At 44.5% G+C, this 19,988-nt stretch overlaps 2 protein-coding genes across 5 annotated transcripts in view; one reads left to right on the forward strand and one right to left on the reverse strand.

The window, feature by feature from the left end:
- The window catches only part of NINJ1 (ninjurin 1), a 159,245-nt gene that overhangs the window by 82,493 nt on the left and 56,764 nt on the right, over positions 1-19,988 (forward strand). The gene's annotated exons all lie outside the window — the stretch shown is intronic.
- CARD19 (caspase recruitment domain family member 19) overlaps positions 1-19,988 on the reverse strand; it is a 50,322-nt gene that overhangs the window by 28,805 nt on the left and 1,529 nt on the right. Inside the window, exon 1 of one of the 4 annotated variants that reach the window (XM_066616179.1) lies at positions 3,653-3,670. The exons of the other annotated variants lie outside the window; for them this stretch is intronic. Within the exon in view, the coding sequence (XP_066472276.1) occupies positions 3,653-3,659 (7 nt within the window). The 5' untranslated portion in view covers positions 3,660-3,670. Of the gene's footprint in view, positions 1-3,652; positions 3,671-19,988 lie in introns of those variants that run through there. 4 annotated transcript variants of the gene reach the window in all.

Raw genomic sequence — 19,988 nt, forward strand, 5'->3', positions numbered from 1 at the left:
CTGCACCTGAGATTTTCTCACAGTTTGAATTGCTGGGAGTCTGAAAGTCTTGGGTGTCGTTGCTGCCAAACTGAATGAGGAAGCACAGAGATGTGGAAGGGAACAGAAGCAGAGCAAAACAAGAAACCAAAGGAAGAAAGGGGGAGAACAGGGAAGCAGACAGACAGAAGGGGTAAGAGAAAGAGGAGGGCAACAGAAATACTACAGAGCAACTTCTGGTGACACAGAGAATACTGGAAAAGGGTTATTGGGGTTCTAACAAGCAGAGCAATCAGCAGGGACTTTTCCTATGGTAAATAGCACAGCCCAGCCAGTTTGCAGCTATCATTGAATATGCAGAAATAAAGGCAGTTAAGGTTTTGAAAGGAAATATGCATCTTCTGAAGAGTCAGATACTTCTATTACATAGGAAACAGAGAACCCTATAGCTGTTCTCTTTGTGTGGAAGTAAGGGGGTTGGTGCTCTTCAGTAAAGGCTGCCTGTCACTGGGAACTGAGTGCAGCAGCCTGGATGCTGTTCCTACAATAGTCAAGAAGCCACCCACCAGTGTGTGGGTGGAAGGAAACTGCACAAAAAGGGACACACCTCCTGCAGGCACCACAGAGGACAGGTAAGGAGTCTCAGGTGTCTGGACCAGTCGTTCCCAAACTGATGGGTCATGACCCATGGGCCAGGGAAGAACTTGTCCCTGCCCCTTTAAGGAGTGGGGAGTGGGGAAGGCAGCAACGCAAACCCCAGGGTCATGCTGCTGTCAGGAATGTAAGGGAGTTTTTTACTTACGGCAGCCAGTGCCAGAGTCCTGGAGTGATCCGGAGGGGCTCTACAGGACTCTCTGCGCTTCCAAACATGTATAAAAAGAAAAAAGGGCACTGCCAGTTTTCATTGCAACACCAGCCAGTTTTTTTAAAAACATGTTTTGAGGTGCAGGGACCCCTGTGGAGGACTCTCTGGACCCACAAGGCTGGCTGCCAGTAAGTGGAGCTCCAGTAAGTAACTGGAGCTGGCTGCCAGTAAGTGAAAAAGCCCTTCCCATTTCTAGCAGCAGTACAATCCTGGGAATCCTGTTGCTGCCATAACCCCTCCCCTCCACACATTTACAGTGCTCCCAAGTTTGGGAAGCACTGGTTTGTACAATATACTGCCCCCCAGAGTCCAGCAGGCAGCATTGCACTCATATTCCAACACAGGATAGTATGCACAGTGGGGTGGAATAAAGAGGAGGGTGCTGATCTGTGGTAGTCCAAACAAAAGAGAAATAATATGCTACAGCAGAGGGAGAGAAACAGGGTAAACAAAGAGAGAAGCAGGAGAGCACTCAGGGGCTGAAAGAGAAAGGGGAGGTTAGTAGAGAAAAGATTAAAAACAATCATATAAAAAATTAATGCATCCTCTTGAGTTAATAAACACAAGAGACACTTGGAAAAATTTGAATTATGAATTATTTTTTAACTTAATATACTACCGTACAAAGGCAAAAAAAATTAGCTACAGTATACCTTCCGTGAAAAGGTTAAGCGTGACTGAACAGTTTTGTTAAAAGTAATAACACTAATTAAAAGTCCAAGTGTGAACATCACATTTTCTTTGCAGAATCAGGGCCCAATCCTATCCAATGTCCTGGTGTGGGTGTGCCAATGGGGTGTGCATTGCAGCCTGTGGTGGGGAGGCAGTTGCAGAGGCCTCCTCAATGTATGGGAACATTTGTTCCCTTACCTTGGGGCTGCATTGCAGTTCCACTGGTACTGAAAAGTTGGATAGGATTGGGCCCTCAGACCCTTTTGCTGAGAGACTTAGAACAAATTAAAGTCTCAGCAAGTAATATTTACCAGTTGAGTTGTACAGATTGTTCTGTTACCATTGCAGACAAACTGACTCACTTGACATAATTAATTTCAGCTTTAGAGCTCAAAAGTGGCCTGCTTTACTATTACTCATATGATCCATTATGTTAAACTACTAGAAAGATATGTCAATATTTTAAGTGGATGAATAGCAGAAAGTCTTGGTATAGCTTATTTATTATATTGGAAAACTTGTGAACTGAGCAACAATCATGAATGAATATACATAATAACACACAGAAGCATAGATTAGGACAAGATAAAAAATTTAGAGGTTTTGCAATAATTATCTGAAAGAACCATCTTTCCAAATATGTGAGGGTTGCAGGGGAGGAGAAACATCTTAAGCTAAGCAGGACAAAAACCTTACATGCTTTCCTTTTGTGATCAGACAATAGCAAGCAAGTTTTAAGTTATGCAGACCTCTACTTCAGAGTGAAAGTGAAGCAAAAGATTGGGGGGGGGATCTGAAACAGACAAAGCACCAGAGTCTGCAGCTTGGAAAAGTCTTGACATCAAGAACATGCTGACAAATTAGCTTCTACTAAGTGCAGGACTGGCCCATCCATGAGGCCAAATGAAACCATTGCCCCAGGCAGTAGATTGATGGTGGAGGGGCACCAGCTCTATCTGACTACCTGCTTCCACCACTCTGCCTCCTCCTTCTACTCCCTGGATTGGAAAAGAGGGAGGCAGAACTGGAAGAGGAAATGTGGAAGAGACTGCTGAACTAGAATAACAGAGAGTGGGAGGAACAGAGGCCGCATAACATTGGGTGATAACATCTGACACATTGCCTCAGGTCTCAGGGGTTTGGGGCCAACCCTAAAGGCAAGACAGATTTCACTTTGCTCTCAGGGCCACTGAGACAAAAACCAAAACCATAACCCTCCCCTTTAAAAAATATAAATTCTAGTGATTATTCAGGTCCGTCTGGAACAGATGGGTCTCTTGCAAGGGAGAGAGCAGAAATAAAAAGAAATGTGGCTCTCTTTATACAAGCACAGATGGACACTAATTTTAGGTAAATTAAAGCACCACAGTCCATCCTCTAAAATTAATCTTCAGCATGGCCAAAAAACGGTATTACCCTACTTTGGATTTTTTTTTTCCTACTGGACCAAAAACCTGCACGCGTGTGTAGCTCTGTCTGTCTGTCTGTCTCTCTCTCTATATATATGACTGTGTGTGTGTCTCTGTGTGTTTGTGTGTGTGTCTTTTTGTGTCTGTCTGTGTGTTCCTCGCCCTGAGCTTAGCAGATCTTCCTTTGGAGTAGACACACATGGCACCGGGCTGCTCAAGAAAACCCCCGGCACACTTGGAAGTCAATTTCCCTGGTGGCAACCAGGGAAACGTAACTTCCTGCAGTCCTCCACACACACTTGCCTGGGAAGAAGTTCTCTGGCAGCCCAGTCCTAAGCGGGTCTACTCCAAAGCAAGTCCCATGGTGTTCAGAGGGGCTTGCTCCCAGGAAAGCGTCCCTAGGACTGTAGCCTGGGCTGGGCTGGGCTCCAGAGAGGATCGTGGTGCCCCTTCGGCAGGCTGATATGGGAGGAAACCAAACCAGACCAGACCGGGCTCCCCAGCAGGACCTGAGGGGCGAAAGCAGCCAAAGCCGTGCTCTGGGCGGGCGGGCGCTGATGCTCTCCGGTGCCCGCCCTGCTGGGCCAGCCCTCCCTGCCTCCGCTCTGGGACCGGCCAGTCCCGGCTCAGGCACTCCTCCGCGCGCGCGCCCGCCCGCCCCAGCCCTGCTCTGCCCGCGCGCCCCCTGCAGCCCAGGCTCGTCCCGCTGGGAGAGGACCGGACCCACCTGGCATGATGGCGGCCAAGCGGGGAGGACGCCCGGCCTGGCGGTGTTTGCAAACTGCCTTGTGGTGCGGCTGTCAGCCCCGCCCTGCCAGCGCTGACGGGCGCGTCCTGCTCCTTTGCTGGCAGGCAAAAGCGCGCCAGCCGCGAGGCTCCAGTTACAGCCAGCCCTTGGCCAGCAGCATCACCGCCCTCTTACTCTCTGCGCTGCTCAGTCCCTCCCTGGGCAGAAGCTCCATGCTGGCTGGCTGGCTGGCTGGCTGGCTTTCCTTCTTCTCGCTTCTCTGGGAAACACAAGATTTTCTCCAGCTCTCCTCGGCGAAGGTGGCACCCAGCACCACCAGGACCTCTGAAGCTGCCACCTGCTCATCTTGGCACGGGAGCCAAACAGACCTTCTGTCTGCCACTGGGCTCCCCCCCCCCCCCGCAACACCTTTGAACCAACGCCTAAGCCATTTCTGTCCAACGTTGCATATACGCAATGTATACACCTGTGGGCTGGCCAGAAATGGGTAAGCAGAACAGAAAGGGCACATGACATGAGGCATCCATAAGTACCATCTGCTCCCACAACCTATTGCCAAAAAAAAAAAAAAAGTTTTATCCTGATCAAAGCCACAGTTGTCTTTATGACTTGGAAATATTTCCTACAGAAACCCCACCTTATCTCCAAATACTGGAAGAAAAATAGAATCTCTGGATATATAGAACTTCAGACTCTCACACCTCCCAGTCTCCATCTGGAAGATAACGCTTTACGCATGTCTAATTCTATTTATTTACTTACTTAGGGCTCAGTCCTAACCAACTTTCCAGCACTGGCATAGCTGTGCCAGTGGGGCATGTGCTGCATCCTGCAGTTGGGGGGCAGTCATGGAGGCTTGTTTGTTCCGTTACCTCGGAGTTGCATTGCCCTTGTGTCAGTGTTGGAAAATTGGTTATGATTGTAGCCTTACTTACTTACTTACTTACAAAATTCATATCCCACTTTCCCTGCCAGGTACTCAAAGCAGCTTCCAAAAATGAGTTGTTGGCAACCTTCAGTCTCGAGAGACTATGGTATCGCGCTCTGAAAGGTGGTTTTGGAACATCGTCTAGTGTGGCTGAAAAGGCCAATTCGGGAGTGACAATCCCTTCCACAACGGGAGCAAGTGCAGTCTGTCACTGGTCTGTCTCCCTGGCTATGGGCCTTCCTTCTTTGCCTCTTAGCTTCAGACTGTTGGCCAAGTGTCTCTTCAAACTGGGAAAGGCGATGCTGCACAGCCTGCCTCCAAGCGGGACGCTCAGAGGCCAGGGTTTCCCACTTGTTGAGGTCCACTCCTAAGGACTTCCGATCCCTCTTGCAGATGTCCTTGTATCGCAGCTGTGGTCTACCTGTAGGGCGCTTTCCTTGCATGAGTTCTCCATAGAGGAGATCCTTTGGGATCCGGCCATCATCCATTCTCACGACATGTCCGAGCCAACGCAGGCGTCTCTGTTTCAGCAGTGCAGACATGCTAGGGATTCCAGCACGTTCCAGGACTGTGTTGTTTGGAACTTTGTCCTGCCAGGTGATGCCGAGAATGTGTCGGAGGCAGCGCATGTGGAAAGCGTTCAGTTTTCTCTCCTGTTGTGAGCGAAGAGTCCATGACTCGCTGCAGTACAGAAGTGTACTCAGGACTCAAGCTCTGCAGACCTGGATCTTGGTATGTTCCGTCAGCTTCTTGATGGACCAGACTCTCTTTGTGAGTCTGGAAAACATGGTAGCTGCTTTACCGATGCGTTTGTTTAGTTCGGTATCGAGAGAAAGAGTGTCAGAGATCGTTGAGCCAAGGTACACAAAGTCATGGACAACCTCCAGTTCATGCGCAGAGATTGTAATGCAGGGAGGTGAGTCCACATCTTGAACCATGACCTGTGTTTTCTTCAGGCTGATCGTCAGTCCAAAATCTTGGCAGGCCTTGCTAAAACGATCCATGAGCTGCTGGACATCTTTGGCAGAGTGGGTAGTGACAGCTGCATCATCAGCAAAGAGGAAGTCATGCAGACATTTCAGCTGGACTTTGGACTTTGCTCTCAGTCTGGAGAGGTTGAAGAGCTTTCCGTCTGATCTGGTCCGGAGATAGATGCCTTCTGATGCGGTTCCAAAGGCCTGCTTCAGCAGGACAGCGAAGAAAATACCAAACAAGGTTGGTGCAAGAACACAGCCCTGCTTCACGCCGCTTTGGATATCAAAGGGGTCTGATGTGGAGCCATCAAAGACAACAGTGCCCTTCATGTCCTTGTGGAAAGATCTGATGATGCTGAGGAGCCTGGGTGGACATCCAATCTTGGGGAGAATCTTGAAGAGGCCATCCCTGCTGACCAGGTCGAAGGCCTTCGTGAGATCTATGTAGGCTATAAAGAGTGGCTGTCACTGTTCCCTGCATTTCTCCTGCAGTTGTCTAAGGGAGAATACCATATCAGTGGTGGACCTGTTGGCTCGGAATCCGCACTGTGATTCTGGATAAACGCTCTCTGCAAGTACCTGGAGCCTCTTTAGTGCAACTCGGGCAAACAACTTTCCTACAACGCTAAGGAGAGAGATGCCACGGTAGTTATTGCAGTCACCCCTGTCGCCTTTGTTCTTGTACAGCGTGATGATGTTTGCATCCCTCATGTCTTGAGGTACTCCACCTTCTCTCCAGCAGAGACAGAGGAGTTCATGCAGCTCAGTGACGATGATCTCTTTGCAGCACTTTAGGACTTCAGCAGGGATGCTGTCTTTTCCAGGTGCCTTGCCAAAGCCAAGGGAGTCCAGGGCCACGTGAAGTTCTTCTAGGGTTGGTTCACTGTCAAGCTCCTCCAGCACAGGCAGGCACTCAATGTTGTTCAGTGCTTCTTCAGTGACTACATTTTCTCTGGAATATAGCTCAGAGTAGTGCTGCACCCAGCGTTCCATCTGCTGCGTCCGATCCTGGATGACCTCGCCTGTGGCAGACTTCAGAGGGGCAATTTTCTTCTGTGTTGGACCTAGGGCCTGCTTGATACCATCATACATCCCCTTGATGTTGCCCGTGTCAGCTGCTATCTGTATCTCGGAACAGAGCTGGAGCCAGTAGTCATTAGCACATCTCCTGGCAGTCTGCTGGACTTTGCTTCGAGCAGCTCGGAGGACCTGCAGGTTGCGCTCACTGGGACAGGCCTTGTATGCTGCTTGAGCTCTCCTCTTTTCCTCAATGACTGGTGTCAGCTCCTTAGAGTGGGCTTCAAATCAGTCTGCCGTCTTGTTGGTCTTCTTGCCAAATATGGACAAGGTGTTGTTGTAAACGGCATTCTTGAAATGTTCCCATCTGTTGGATGCATTTGCATCGACTGGGCCTGGAAGAGATTCCTCAAGCGCTCTTGCAAATTCCTCCACTTTTCTCTGATCCCGGGTCTTGCTGGTATCAATGCGAGGTCTTCCTTCCTTTTTCGAGTGGTACAGTTGCTTTGTTTGCAGTTTCACTCTGTTGCACACCAGGGAATGGTCGGTGTCGCAAGCAGCACCCTGATAGCTGCGCGTGATCTTGATGCTGGGAAGGCTGGAGCGTCTGGTGAGAATCAGGTCGAGCTGGTGCCAGTGCTTTGATCTTGGGTGTCTCCAAGAGACTCTATGTTGGGGCTTTGTGTTGAAGAATGTGTTGCTGACACAGAGACCGTGAAGATAGCAAAACTCTAGCAGGCGTTGGCCATTTTCGTTCATCTTCCCAGTGCCGAACTGACCTAAGCAAGTGGGCCATGACCTGTTATCAGCACCAACTCTAGCATTGAAATCGCCAAGGATGAACAATGGCTCTTTTACGGGGATCTTCTTGATAGTGGTAGCCAGGTCATCATAGAATTTGTCTTTGGCTTCTGCTGGAGACGACAGAGTCGGTGCATAAGCACTGATGAGAGTGACAGGTCCTGCTGATGACTGGAGCTGCAGGGACAAAATTCTTTCACTTTCCACAGTAGGAGGGATGATGGATTCCAGCAGGGTATCTCTTACCGCAAAGCCAACGCCATGTTCCCTGGTTTCGTTTGGTGGTTTTCCCTGCCAGAAAAATGAGAAATTTCTCTCCTTGACAGATCCAGAATCTGGCAGCCTAGTCTCTTGAAGGGCGACGATGTCCATCTGCAGTCTGCTCAGCTCCATGTCAATGACAGCTGTTTTGCGTGCGTGTTTTGGGTGGAATATTTTATATTCCAAAAATATAAAAGAAATAAATGTATACAAATGTTAAAATACAATAAATAAAACCCCCCAAAACTCATAAAAGTCAGAGTCAGATTAAAACTAGCAGCAAACTATAAAACGATAAAAAAGCATAAACCCGTCATATTAAAAGCCCTAAACCCAAAAGGCAAATGTAAAAAGAAACTCTTTAGGCCCCACCACAAAACCTCTAAGGAAGAAGCAGTTTGTAAGCTAAGGGGGAGGGAATTCCATAAGACCAGTGCCACTACGGAGAAGGCCCTACTCCTTGCTGCCACCCCTCTCACCTTCAACGGTGGCAGCACCCGTAAAAGGGCCTTCTCCAATGACCAGAGAGGATGGAGCGGATGATGATGATGATATCATTAAGAATATTTATATACCATGGTCTTTTCACCTGGATATGTTAAAATATGGGATTATTGCTGGCCATGAAAACCTACAAACATACATATTTATATACCATTTTCCAACAAAAAGTGGTTCACAAAGCAGTTTCCATAGGTATACAAAACAAATGAAATGGTTCCCTGTCCCCCAAGGGCAACCACTTTGCTGAGAACTCCACCACCCTCTGCATTCTTCAAACAACACTCACCTTGATTTGCAGTGCTAATTTAAATCACAACCATGCACTACTGAAGGAGAAAACAAAAGCCATCTGACATGGCAAGTTTTTCAAGTGATCTGTTCATGCATGCACACATGTACACACACAATCAGGCCTGGCCCAGCCCAAAAGCAGTGCCATGTTACTTTTTCGGGAATGGAAATTCTATGCAATGTCAAGATCTTCCTACTCTGCTTGTTAGAAGCTGCAGTATTAGAAAATGGCATGCTTTCCACACATTAGTGTGCCTTTTTTATATATATCATGGGAAAATGATGGGGAAACATGTACATGCGGTGGCTTCCCAATTTGCGAATCCATAATGAAGAAAAAACACTTGCGCTATAACTCCGACCTAACAAAGCTTTACATTTTTTCCCCCACAAAGAGATTAATGATCATGTCAGGAAAAGTAATGTGTAAACAATGCATGTGTTGTTCCCAAAATATCAGACATTCTAACAGCCTGAGCCTACGTGTGCTTCGGTAGGCCTTATTCTTGGGTAACTGCACTTGGCCATATAGTAGGGCAGCCATTTTCAACCGCTGTGCCATGGCACACTGTTGTGCCGTGAATGGTCTGCAGGTGTACCACAGGAGTTTGGAGGAGGGTCATTTATTAGTAGGGCCATTGGAGAATGTGAGCACTCTGCTGGCAGTACAGTGTGCCTTGTCAATTGTCAAAAGACTGATGGTGTACCTTAATAGTTTTAGTACCTTGTCAGTGTGCCATGAGATGAAAAAGACTGAAAATCATTGTAGTAGGAGTATACAGTAGGTGTGGCTGAACATTAGCGTTACATCAATCTACTGCTGCTTATTATTGGCTTGGGGTCAGAGTCCCTGTAGGAGCATCTGTTTCCACTCAACCTGCTTTTGTATGAAGGTCTTTTTCTGAGTCCCTCCTCTGGGTGCTCCAAGTGTCTAAAATAAAAATAAGTGATGCCAGAGAGAGCCCTTTTTCGGTTGTAATTCCCCGACTGGACTTTTGCCATCGCTTTTCCAGCACCAGGAGAATATGTTTTATTCCCCCAAATCTTTAAAATGGTCTTGAATTGTCCTTTGCTGTTGTTTTAATGTTGTGTTGTTTGTTACTATTTTGTTGCATTTTATGATATTGTTTTGTTCTGTCTCTTTACTGGAAACTGCCCTTGCATAATTTTTGTAAATGCATGAATAAACTGGGACCACCCTTTCAAAGTACCAAAAATGTAATGCTTCATTGTGCACTCGGGCACACACAGACACATTCCTCATTGCAAGGGGAAGTGCTAGACCAGCATTTCTCAAACTGTGGGTAAGGACCCGGTGGGTCACAAGCCAATTTCAGGTGGATCATGAAGCACCTAACTCAACAGACACTGAAAATACCAAGCTGAAAATACAGGGTACAGAGCTGCTGGGCAGAGTAGGCTCCTGGTGGGAGAGAGGCATGGTGCTTTTCCCTGAATCAGTGGAAAGATGGGTTGCTGGAAAGTGTGTGGGGGGGGGGGGCTGTGTGGTTCAAGAAGAATACAAGTCTGCGTTCTGCTTTGACTTCCAAGCTGGAATGTTTGAATTGCAAGCTATGCAAAATAACAAAACAAGCATGCTTTGGCTGATGTGGCTTAGGTCAAAGCTTAAATTGATGGTGTCATTTCCGGTCGTGACATCACTTCCAGGCTACTGACATGACTTCCAGTAGGTACCAACAGAATGTCATTCTAAAAAATGGGCCCTAGTGCTAAAAAGTTTGAGAATCACTGACAAGATTCCACTAAATGCAAAGGCCTGGTGATGCCTCTCCTTCCAGAGGCAACTACTCTGTCTCTATCCCTGGGATATGTTGGAACTACACTCAAAACTGGCAAAGAGAACCTCCAACTCTACTTGTAAGAAGTTGCAACTGCTACTTTTTTGTGGGTAAATATTAGCTGCCTTTCCAATCAAAATTGCTGAAGGCAACATATTAAGAGAATGATACAAATACATAATAAAACATCAAGAATGCACAATTTATAACTTGCATGTAAAGCTATAAAACAGCAGCAGCACAAACAGTTTTTTGAATCTTGAGTACATAAAAAAATTGTTACTAATCAATAAAGAGAGAAGCAGATTACTCAGCCTCCTATGGGGAGCATTCCAGAATATGGGCATTATCACCCATTTGCCCCACGCACCAGCAGATCAGATTTCTTGAATAGAAGAAACTCAGCAGAACAGAGTCACACGATCTGAGGAAACAAGTTTTGTGTGGGAGTGCAGGTTCCCAAAAGTATGTTGGGTCACCTGAAACTCTGATATGGGCTGTGAAGAGATCCCTTTCTAGAAGAGAATTTGGACCTGCCCAAGTCGAAAATATTAGACGCCTTGGGCACACACAAACAGCTTAATCATACTAGGTCTTCCCATACCTGAAGAGTAATGTGGCATTGATCCCAACCCTAGGGCAGAGTGGAGTCAAATCATTCTGCTGTTCTTCACTAACTATGGAGCAGAACTGCTTCCATTCATCTCTAAGTAATGACTTCTTTCTTATCTAGATTTAGGTCCAGTCTGTATGCCCTCATTCAGCTCATAAGAGTGCCAAGGTTTGTTCACAGTCCCCATCATCACTGCTTCAAAGTCTGGTAAAAAAGGAAAAAAATAGAACTGGATATCAGCACACTGGTGGCAACATACTAACAGCCCAATCCTATCTCCACTTACCTGGGAGTAAGCCCCATTAACTCTAATGGAACTTACTTTTAAGTAGACAGGCATAGGATTGGGCTCTTACTCAGTCATTCTCAAACTTTTAGCACTGGGACCCACTTTTTAGAATGAGAATGTGTCAGGACCCACCAGAAGTGATGTCATGACTGGAAGTGACACTATTGAGCAGGGAAATTTTTAACAATTCTAGGTTGCAATCCTACCCACACTTACCCAGGAGTAAGTCCCATTTATTATCATTGTTAAAAGCATGTACTGAGTAACCTGTTAAAAGTACAGATCTGTAATATTTCGGCAATGCAGTCACATGCCATAGTAGCATCAAGTCTAATAAAAGCAAAATATTGAAATGAATGGGGACCCACATGAAATCAGCTGATGACCAGTGGCGTGGCTAAGGAGGTACAGGGGGTAGCGGTTGCACCGAGGCAACAAGCTGAGCTTGACACTAGCTTGACACTAGTGACCAAAACTGTGAAAATCTTTGTATGTATGTATGAATAATACCATCATGTTATATATTATTGGAAAGGTAATTTAATGCAGAATGCAATGAAATAAACTGAACTGGAATGTCTTTATTCTATCAAAAGTTATGGCCAATTAACTAGAAAATAGAAAAAGAAAACACTGCCTTATGGAGCAAAAAGTGAATTTCTTTAACTCAAAACTGACTATGAGTCTGATTGTTCTGAGAACCAATGACATGTTATTATGTTACTGACATGTTGCAATGAGGTGTTATTATGATACAGCATGGAACCAATAAGGTATTAATATGAGTCAGTTCTCATTTCCATTTATCATAATACAGTTAACCCTGCTTTCTCTCAATAAAGATATTCCAATTTTGACTTTTTAAAAAGCCTTGGTGTGACATCACTTCCAGTTGTGACATCACTTCTGGGGCATCATTTTGAGCTTGGCACTGGGCTACACGATCATTAGCTACGCCACTGCTCATGACCCACCTAGTGGGTCCTGACCAACAGTTTGAGAAACACTGTACTAAATCATTAGATGGTCACCTTCACTGCCTGCGCATAAGTGCTAAAAAGTGTTGGGAATAAGATGGAACCTTGCAGGATCATACCGGCAACTCCCACAGAGCAGAACAAAGAACACTTGACATGACCATCTGGTACCACCCTCCTGAAGCCACTTGTAATGTCACTAGTTACCAGTTTGTGATGTAACACTGTGATATGTTGAAGCTAAGTTTACCATGTGGAAATGTGGGGCAGTCCAGGGCATGGTGAAGTGGGTTTTACTAAGTGGTTAGTCTTTACAAACAACTGAGCATCCCATGTAAGTGCAGCTGTCATACCGGGAGATTATAAATGGCCACCATATGTGGCCATCACACACCATTGTGTGATCTGAATCTACCCCAACTGAGTGGCATTCTGTAGGCAATTCCCTTTGCCGTAATCAAAGGGGAGTGTAAACATGCAGCTGATGTCACTTTTTACTTCCATGGTCACTTTAACTGCACTTTCTTTCTGTTAGAATGTTCTGTAGAAACCAAGCATAGGTGTACTTGGTTTCTACAGTACATTAGCATAGATGTTTAGTATAGGTGTATACGAGTTTGTTCAAATACTATGTACTATGCTTCTGGTAGGAATAATTATCTCCACAGAGACAGTTAAGCAAATGTAAGCTTGCACAAATTGAGCATCATGGGATAAATAGACAGAGTATTAGACACTGATTGACAAAATGTGTACTGCATTTTAATCCTCACTTAGTCATGTCTTTCACCACAGCTGTTGTTTAGGATAAGGCACCACCTCAAGTGACAGGAGATCTTGGTCTCACAAAATTTAACTTCTTCAAATATATCAAAAGCAGGAAACCTGTCAGGGAAGTGGCTGATTCATTAGATAGGAAGAATAAAAAAAGAAGCTTATGGCAAGAATATGAATATGAGAATATGGCGACTGCAGGAAAATTGAATGAATTACTTGCATTTGTCTTCACTACAAAAGACATTGCACAGATACTTGTGCCTGACCTGACCAACCTCAGGCAGGGAGTTGAAGAACTGAGAGCCCAATCCTTCCTCTCCCCTTGCTGGTACAGCTACACCAAAAAGGAGTGTGCTGTATCCAATGGGGGCAGAATCAGGAGACTTCAGAGGGATTTCCCCTTACCCCTCTGCAAGCCTCCTGCTCTGCAATGGGTCTCTTCTCAGTGCCAGATCTGTAGCTAGTGCAAGTCTGAGGGGAAGAAAGGGTGGGGAGGCTGCAAAAAGAGGGGAGAGGATCCTGAGCATGCCATCGCTGCCACATCAACCCCTTCCCATCGCCGTTCCTCCCCATCCAGTTTTGTTCCCTCCCTGCCCGCTAGCCCCATCATTGCCTTACCTGCTCTGGCAGATGTTGCAAGGACTGACAACACATGAGAAGCACTGCCACCTCTTGGGGCCATACTTCCAAAATGGCCACTGATGGAGTGCTGTGCGCTCCGTCAGCAGTCATTTTATGACAACAGAAGGCTCTTCCACTGTTGTAAAGCCCTGCCCCTGACAGCCCAATGCAGGATAGGATTCAGCTGTGAGTCAAATAGATGAGGCTCTAGAGTACATTGACAAATTAAAAGTTAACAAATTGCCAGGTCCAGATGGCTTCCACCCAGGGGTTCTTAAGGGACTCAAGTGTGAAATTGCTAATCTAGCAAAAATATATAACATGTTCTTTAAATCATCCTGTGTTAGAATTAGCCGATGTAACAACTATATTTTAAAAGGGATGGGGGGAATTTGGAATTTACAGGCCTCTCAGCTTAACATCTGTTCCAGCTAAACTGGTAGCAAACCTAATTAAAAATATACTTATTAAGCATCTAGCAATAAGCCTTGCTGGAAGAGAATCAGCCTGCAAAATGTAAATCTTGCCTCACTAACCTAGAGGTCTCTGACACCATCCACAGGCATTTGGATAGATGTGATCCAAGTTGACACTGTATACTTGGACTCACCAAAGGCTCCTGAGTAAACTTAGCAGTCATTGACTGAAAGATAGGACCTTCTATGGATTGAAAACTGGTTCCAGAACAGGGAGAGTGTAGGAATAAATGAACAATATTTACAAAGAAAGAAAGAAAGAAAGAAAGAAAGAAAGAAAGAAAGAAAGAAAGAAAGAAAGAAAGAAAGAAAGAAAGAAAGAAAGAAAGAAAGAAAGAAAGAAGTCCGCCAAGGACCTGTACTTGGTCTGGTGATTTTAATTTGTTCATAAACGATCTAGAGCAGGGGTCTCCAAACCCCTGCCCAGAGGCGGCCCTCAGTGAGGCTCTAGCCAGCCCGCAGCCAGCCTCTGATCCCCTAAGAGCCTCTGGCCCAGTTGACCAAAAACAACCAGAATTGTGCTTGTGGGGTGGAGGAATGGGGGTCCATTTAAGCGTGTGCTTTATTTCTTGGGCTGTGTTGGTGCTTGGAGAAGTCCTGGACATTTGAGCCCATTCATCTAAGTTACATCTCTAATGTATTTATTTAAATTTAATATTTAATTTTTTTTTTCCAGCTCTTGACACTGTGCCAGATATTTGATGTGGCCCTTCTGCCAAAAAGTTTAGAGACCCCTGATCTAGAGTTAAAGGTAAACAGCAAAGTACACAAGTTTGCAGATGACACCAAAATATTAAGGCAGATTTTGAAGAGCTCCAAAAGGACTTGTCTGAAATGGGTGAGTGGTGCAGGCCAGTGTCAGGAAGTGATGTACACTATGGCAAAGAATTTCAGCTTCACATATACAGTACACAACTAGTGTACACAACTGCAACTAGTCAGGAAAGTGCCTTGCAGTCATGAAGGATAGTTCAATGAAAATATCAACTTACAACCCAATCTTACTAGCTTGTTGTGCCACTGAAATGAATATAATGCTTCTAATATTATAATGTTCCTATAAAAATCTATGATGCAGCCATATTGGACTACTGTATACAGGTCAGTCCTCCTTATCCTGTGGTTTGGAACCTACGGATTTGATCCAATACAGGAGGGCCTTCTCGTACCTCCCAGTTTTGATGGGAAGAGTCTTCTAGTTGCATTGGGAAGGAGGCCTTCTGAGGCGCAGGGAGGCCGTGCGTGACCTCCCAGCACCTCAGAAGGCCTGCTGGAACATTCTGAAAAGGTACGTCAGATTTTTTGCTAAACTGGAAGTGCCTTTCCGAAGTTTCTGGCAGGGAGAGACAGAACAGTCAGAAGGAAATATTTCTTTATCAGCCCATAATTAATCTGTGGAACTCCTTGCTACAGGATGTTGTGATTGCAGCTGGCCTAGATTCCTTTCGAAGGATATTGGTCAGATTAATGGAGGCAACAGTCAATCACAGGTTACAAGCCATGATGACTATATGCAACCTCTAGGTTTTAGAAGTAGCCTATTGCTGAATGCCAGATGGAAAGGAGTTGCAACAGGATATGGTTATCATGTTGTGTGCTCCTGGAGGCATCTGGAGGACCACTGTGAGATATAGGAAGCCTTTGGCCTGATCCAGCAGGGCTCTTTTTTACGGTGTGCAACTGTTATGCAAGTATAGGAAACAGGATACTGGACTATATGGACCTTTGGATCCAGCAGGGCTTTTCCTATGTTCTTAATGGGAATAGTACTTAAATCTGCGACTCCCTGAAGCTTATTCACACAGTACTGTGCCAGGGTTTTAGTATTACATTTCAGCACAGCCTGTCTCTAGCCACTATGACTCCTGCATTCAAAAGCATAATTCTGCAGTAGTCATCTTGTGAAAGATGCTCTTCCTAGAATCACTTCTCCTGTGTGTGTGTTTTGGTTTTCCTCATCAATGAAGCTCTGTCTTATCTTAACTAGCACTTTATAATGGTCTGTCTTCTCCCATCACATTTTCTTCTGTCCATAGAATTTATATGGTAAACTGTCGGGGTGGGTAATTTGTCCCTGCTTATTCTGTCACACCACTGTCACTAAAAACAAAATTTCAATTGTTGTAGGATTCATACTACAGTCGCTAAAGGGTTAAATTGGAAAAGGAATGAATTATTTGATAAGTTTTGATTTAATTTTGTCCCTTCGTTTGATATTGTTCTGACAAGCATTTCCAGTTTTCTTTATGGCCCAGAGAATTGAAATATACTAATTCATAACTATAAATAAAAGTCGCTGGCAAACTTAAATTACCTTGTAGTTTGAAATGTGAATATAAATTTAGACTTGTAAAATTAATTGCCACTTTTGGAAGCAATTAATTGTACAATTTCTAATTATATAATTTATTTTTTCACATAATTTAAGTGTTCCAAATGAAACGTCTGCATTTCTTTCTAATTTACATGTGTAATTTATTATTTGCATGCACTATTTAGTTTAACAATGCAATTAGGAACACGCACTCATTCATTTGTGCACAACTAGGAGATGAAATACAGTACATTTTTGACAGCGAGATTCCCATCTAAAAGAGAGATTGACTGACCTAAGGCAGCAATCCTGCACACTTTCCTGGGAGTTCCCTTAGAACTCAATATGTCTTACTTCTGAGTAGACATGCCTAGAATTCCACTTTACAATTAAGAATTGTAAAGTGTTTGAGGCTGTGATCCTAAGCATAGGTTCCTAAGCAACATTCCTAAGCAACAAAGTTTAACTGGAATCAATGTCACTTTTAATAATTAAATATTTTTTGATCAAAGTATAATGCCTCTGCACCACAGTATATTCTTACCTGCTCAGAAACGTTATTTTTTAGTTTACATTCTTAAAAATATAAGTTTGTAGTAGAAAAAACACTTTTCATCTTGTAACTTATATATACACATACTTTATATAAATACATTTTTTTTTATTATTACTGAATGGTATAGTCACATTTTAGTTTAAATTATATTATACCTAATTTTTATTAAAACTGTGATCACAGTGCACATGTGGTGGGTTCTTCACATGTTTCGTATGTGCAAACCCACACTTGATCCCACTGCCTGTAGGAACTGGTGCACTTACCTGTATTGGTACAGGATGTCACTGCCACATGTAGCTGTATGCAGAGAGCCATTAGAAAAATAGCAATCCATCTCCCCAATCTGAAAAACTGATCAGTAGTACAGCACAAGAATCTACCTTTAAGATTTCCTTGTCATTAACATTTTATTGAGTTGGTTTTTTAAAAAAAACAAAACAAAACAGGCAACCCCTATATAAGGTTGACCTGTTCCTGACAACACCTTACAGTGCAATCCTATACATGTTTACTCTGAAGTGAATCCTACTATGTACAAAGGGACTTATTCTCAGGTAAGTGTGCATAGTTGACCAGGTCAGTAAAAAACCAACGTTTAGTAGAAATCCAAGGATCCCACTTCTAGACATTTCAGCTTCTAGAATTCCTAGTCTTTTAGGAATTCAGTGCCATTGGGTTTGCTAAGGACCACTGCAAGTTTCGCTCAAGTGATGAACTGTTGCACATTTTATTGACTATGGATCAAAATACAGTATTGTATAACTTGGGAAGGCGATCTGTGGGAATTTCGAATACTGTGAGTTTTCTACCTCAGTATGCAATGACTAACATTACTCATTGTCATTCTTTGAGAAGAGTCTTTGGAATAAACCAGTGTTTCTCAAACTGTGGGTCGGGACCCACTAGGTGGGTCGCGAGCCAATTTCAAGTGGGTCCCCATTCCAAAATTTTATTTTTAATATATTAGACTTGATGCTACCATGGTATATGACTGCATTTGGGGAAATGTCACAGGTCTGTACTTTTAACAGGCTACTATATATATGCTTTTAACAATGATAGTAAATGGGACTTACTCCTGGGTAAGTGTGGGTAGGATTGCAGCCTAAGATTGTTAAAAATTTTCCTGCTTGATGATATCACTTCTGGTCATGACATCACTTCTGGTGGGTCCTGACAGATTCTCATTCTAAAAAGTGGATCACATGTTGGATTAAGAAACCTGGAGCATGAAGATGTGCTGTCTTTCTAACAGATGATGTTGTTAGGCTCTGCATGTACTGGCCTGGTGCCTTGATGGGAGCACAGCTATGTATGCACAGCATCCATTTGTATACAGTATGCACAGTTCCTCATGTAGCTAGGGCTATGCATGCTTCTGCTTTGTTGTGTGTGTATGTGTATGTGTGTGTGTGTGTGTGTGACAGTGAGCAATTAATACATTTTTAGTATTTTTATTAGTAGTATTTTAGTATAAAATTAATATAACAATAATATAATATACCATAATATATTATTAATAATAATTGTATATGTTATTAGTTTTTATGTACAGTATATTTTAAAAACTTGGTAGTTATCAGGCACAGTAAACAGGCCTTCTCCATCATTCTGCCAACCAAATACAATTTCCAACTCATCTCAATTCCCTACTCAGTGTACACCCCCTAATGCAGTGGTTTTCAAACTCATGGAGAGTTTGAGTCACTGTAAGTGCTTGCAGGGGTGGAGGGGAGGCAACGGGGCGGGTAGAAGGCAGGGGGGCTGCAGGGGCTTGGGTGCACTTATCCAAGCTTCCTGCAGCCTCCCCAGAGTGCAGGGAGCCCGGTGTGACCTTTGGCAGGGCTCCCCGCAGCAGTGAAAGCAAAAGCGGAGCGATCGCGCCCTGCCACCGCTAAAGTGGAAGTGGAGCGTGATCGCTCTCCTTTCACTTTCACTGCTGCGGGGAGCCCTGCCAAAGGTTGCACCGGGCTCCCTGCACTCCGGAGAGGCTGCAGGAGGCTTGGGTAAGTGCACCCAAGCCCCTGCAGCCCCCTGAGTGGCAAGATCCTGGAGATCGCGCCGCTGCCTCCTCCCTGCCTCCAGGCTGCCCCCGCCCCTTAAGGGGGCAGATGCCAGGGCCCACAGGCTGGGGCGTTGCAACGCCCCAGTTTGAAAAGCCCTACCCTAATGTTAGAGATGGGCATCTGTTCTTTACACATTTCCTGTTTTTCTCAAGGAACACTGTTGTACAATTCGGAGAATGCACCTGTTGCCATGAGGTTTGGCTTAGAATAGGGATTTGAACCTCAGATTCTCCTGACCAAAGCCAACAACTGGACAGTTAGGCCACACTGGCTATTATACCCTTTCCCCATACTTACTTATTCTGAGAAAATAACCCTAAGTAATCCCAATCTTGAATGTTTTATATGCAGAAAATGAAACTAGGAATTAAATGAAAGGACCAGAACAGCCCTGACAAATCATGACTCATTTCTTACTTTGGGCTAAATTAATTGACCAGGTGAATAATGCTATGAAATTTCATAGAATGCATTTGGTGGAGCACACAATTCACAATGTCAGTTTAAAATGATATATGGTACTGCCCAGTTCACAGCTCTGAGAACAAGCAATCTTCTGTTGTACAAAAAGGGCACAGCCATTCTCAGAGCAGTCAGTGGTGAGACAGCCTTGTACAGCCCCTGAACTGAGTTAACTGTGTGTGATGATGATTCATTGATTTATGTGACTCATTGAAGGTTAGTAACGTTTGATGCTACTGTCTGTTGCCATAGAGCATATTTGGAGTAGGGATTTGAGCCTCTGCTTCCTTGGCAAGGAATCTACAGCTCCAGCTCAGTACTCTGGCAAACAGCACCATATGTTGGCAAAACAGCTCTAGTCAAGAAGTAACAAATAACATAACACTCAGGGTGGGGACTCCATTCATGAACAGATGTTGCAAATCATAGCAACATACTGGAAGACATGGCAAACTAATTGTCCACGCTCATGAGAAATCTAAAATGAGGTGGTTAAACTGGACTAGCATTCATGAATTAGCAGCCTGTGAAGCAGCCTCAGGTTGCAATCCTATACACTTTCCTGGGAGTAAGCCCAGCTGAGCAC

The sequence above is a fragment of the Tiliqua scincoides genome, chromosome 2 (genome assembly GCF_035046505.1).
Source record: "Tiliqua scincoides isolate rTilSci1 chromosome 2, rTilSci1.hap2, whole genome shotgun sequence".
Taxonomy (NCBI): Eukaryota; Metazoa; Chordata; class Lepidosauria; order Squamata; family Scincidae; genus Tiliqua; species Tiliqua scincoides.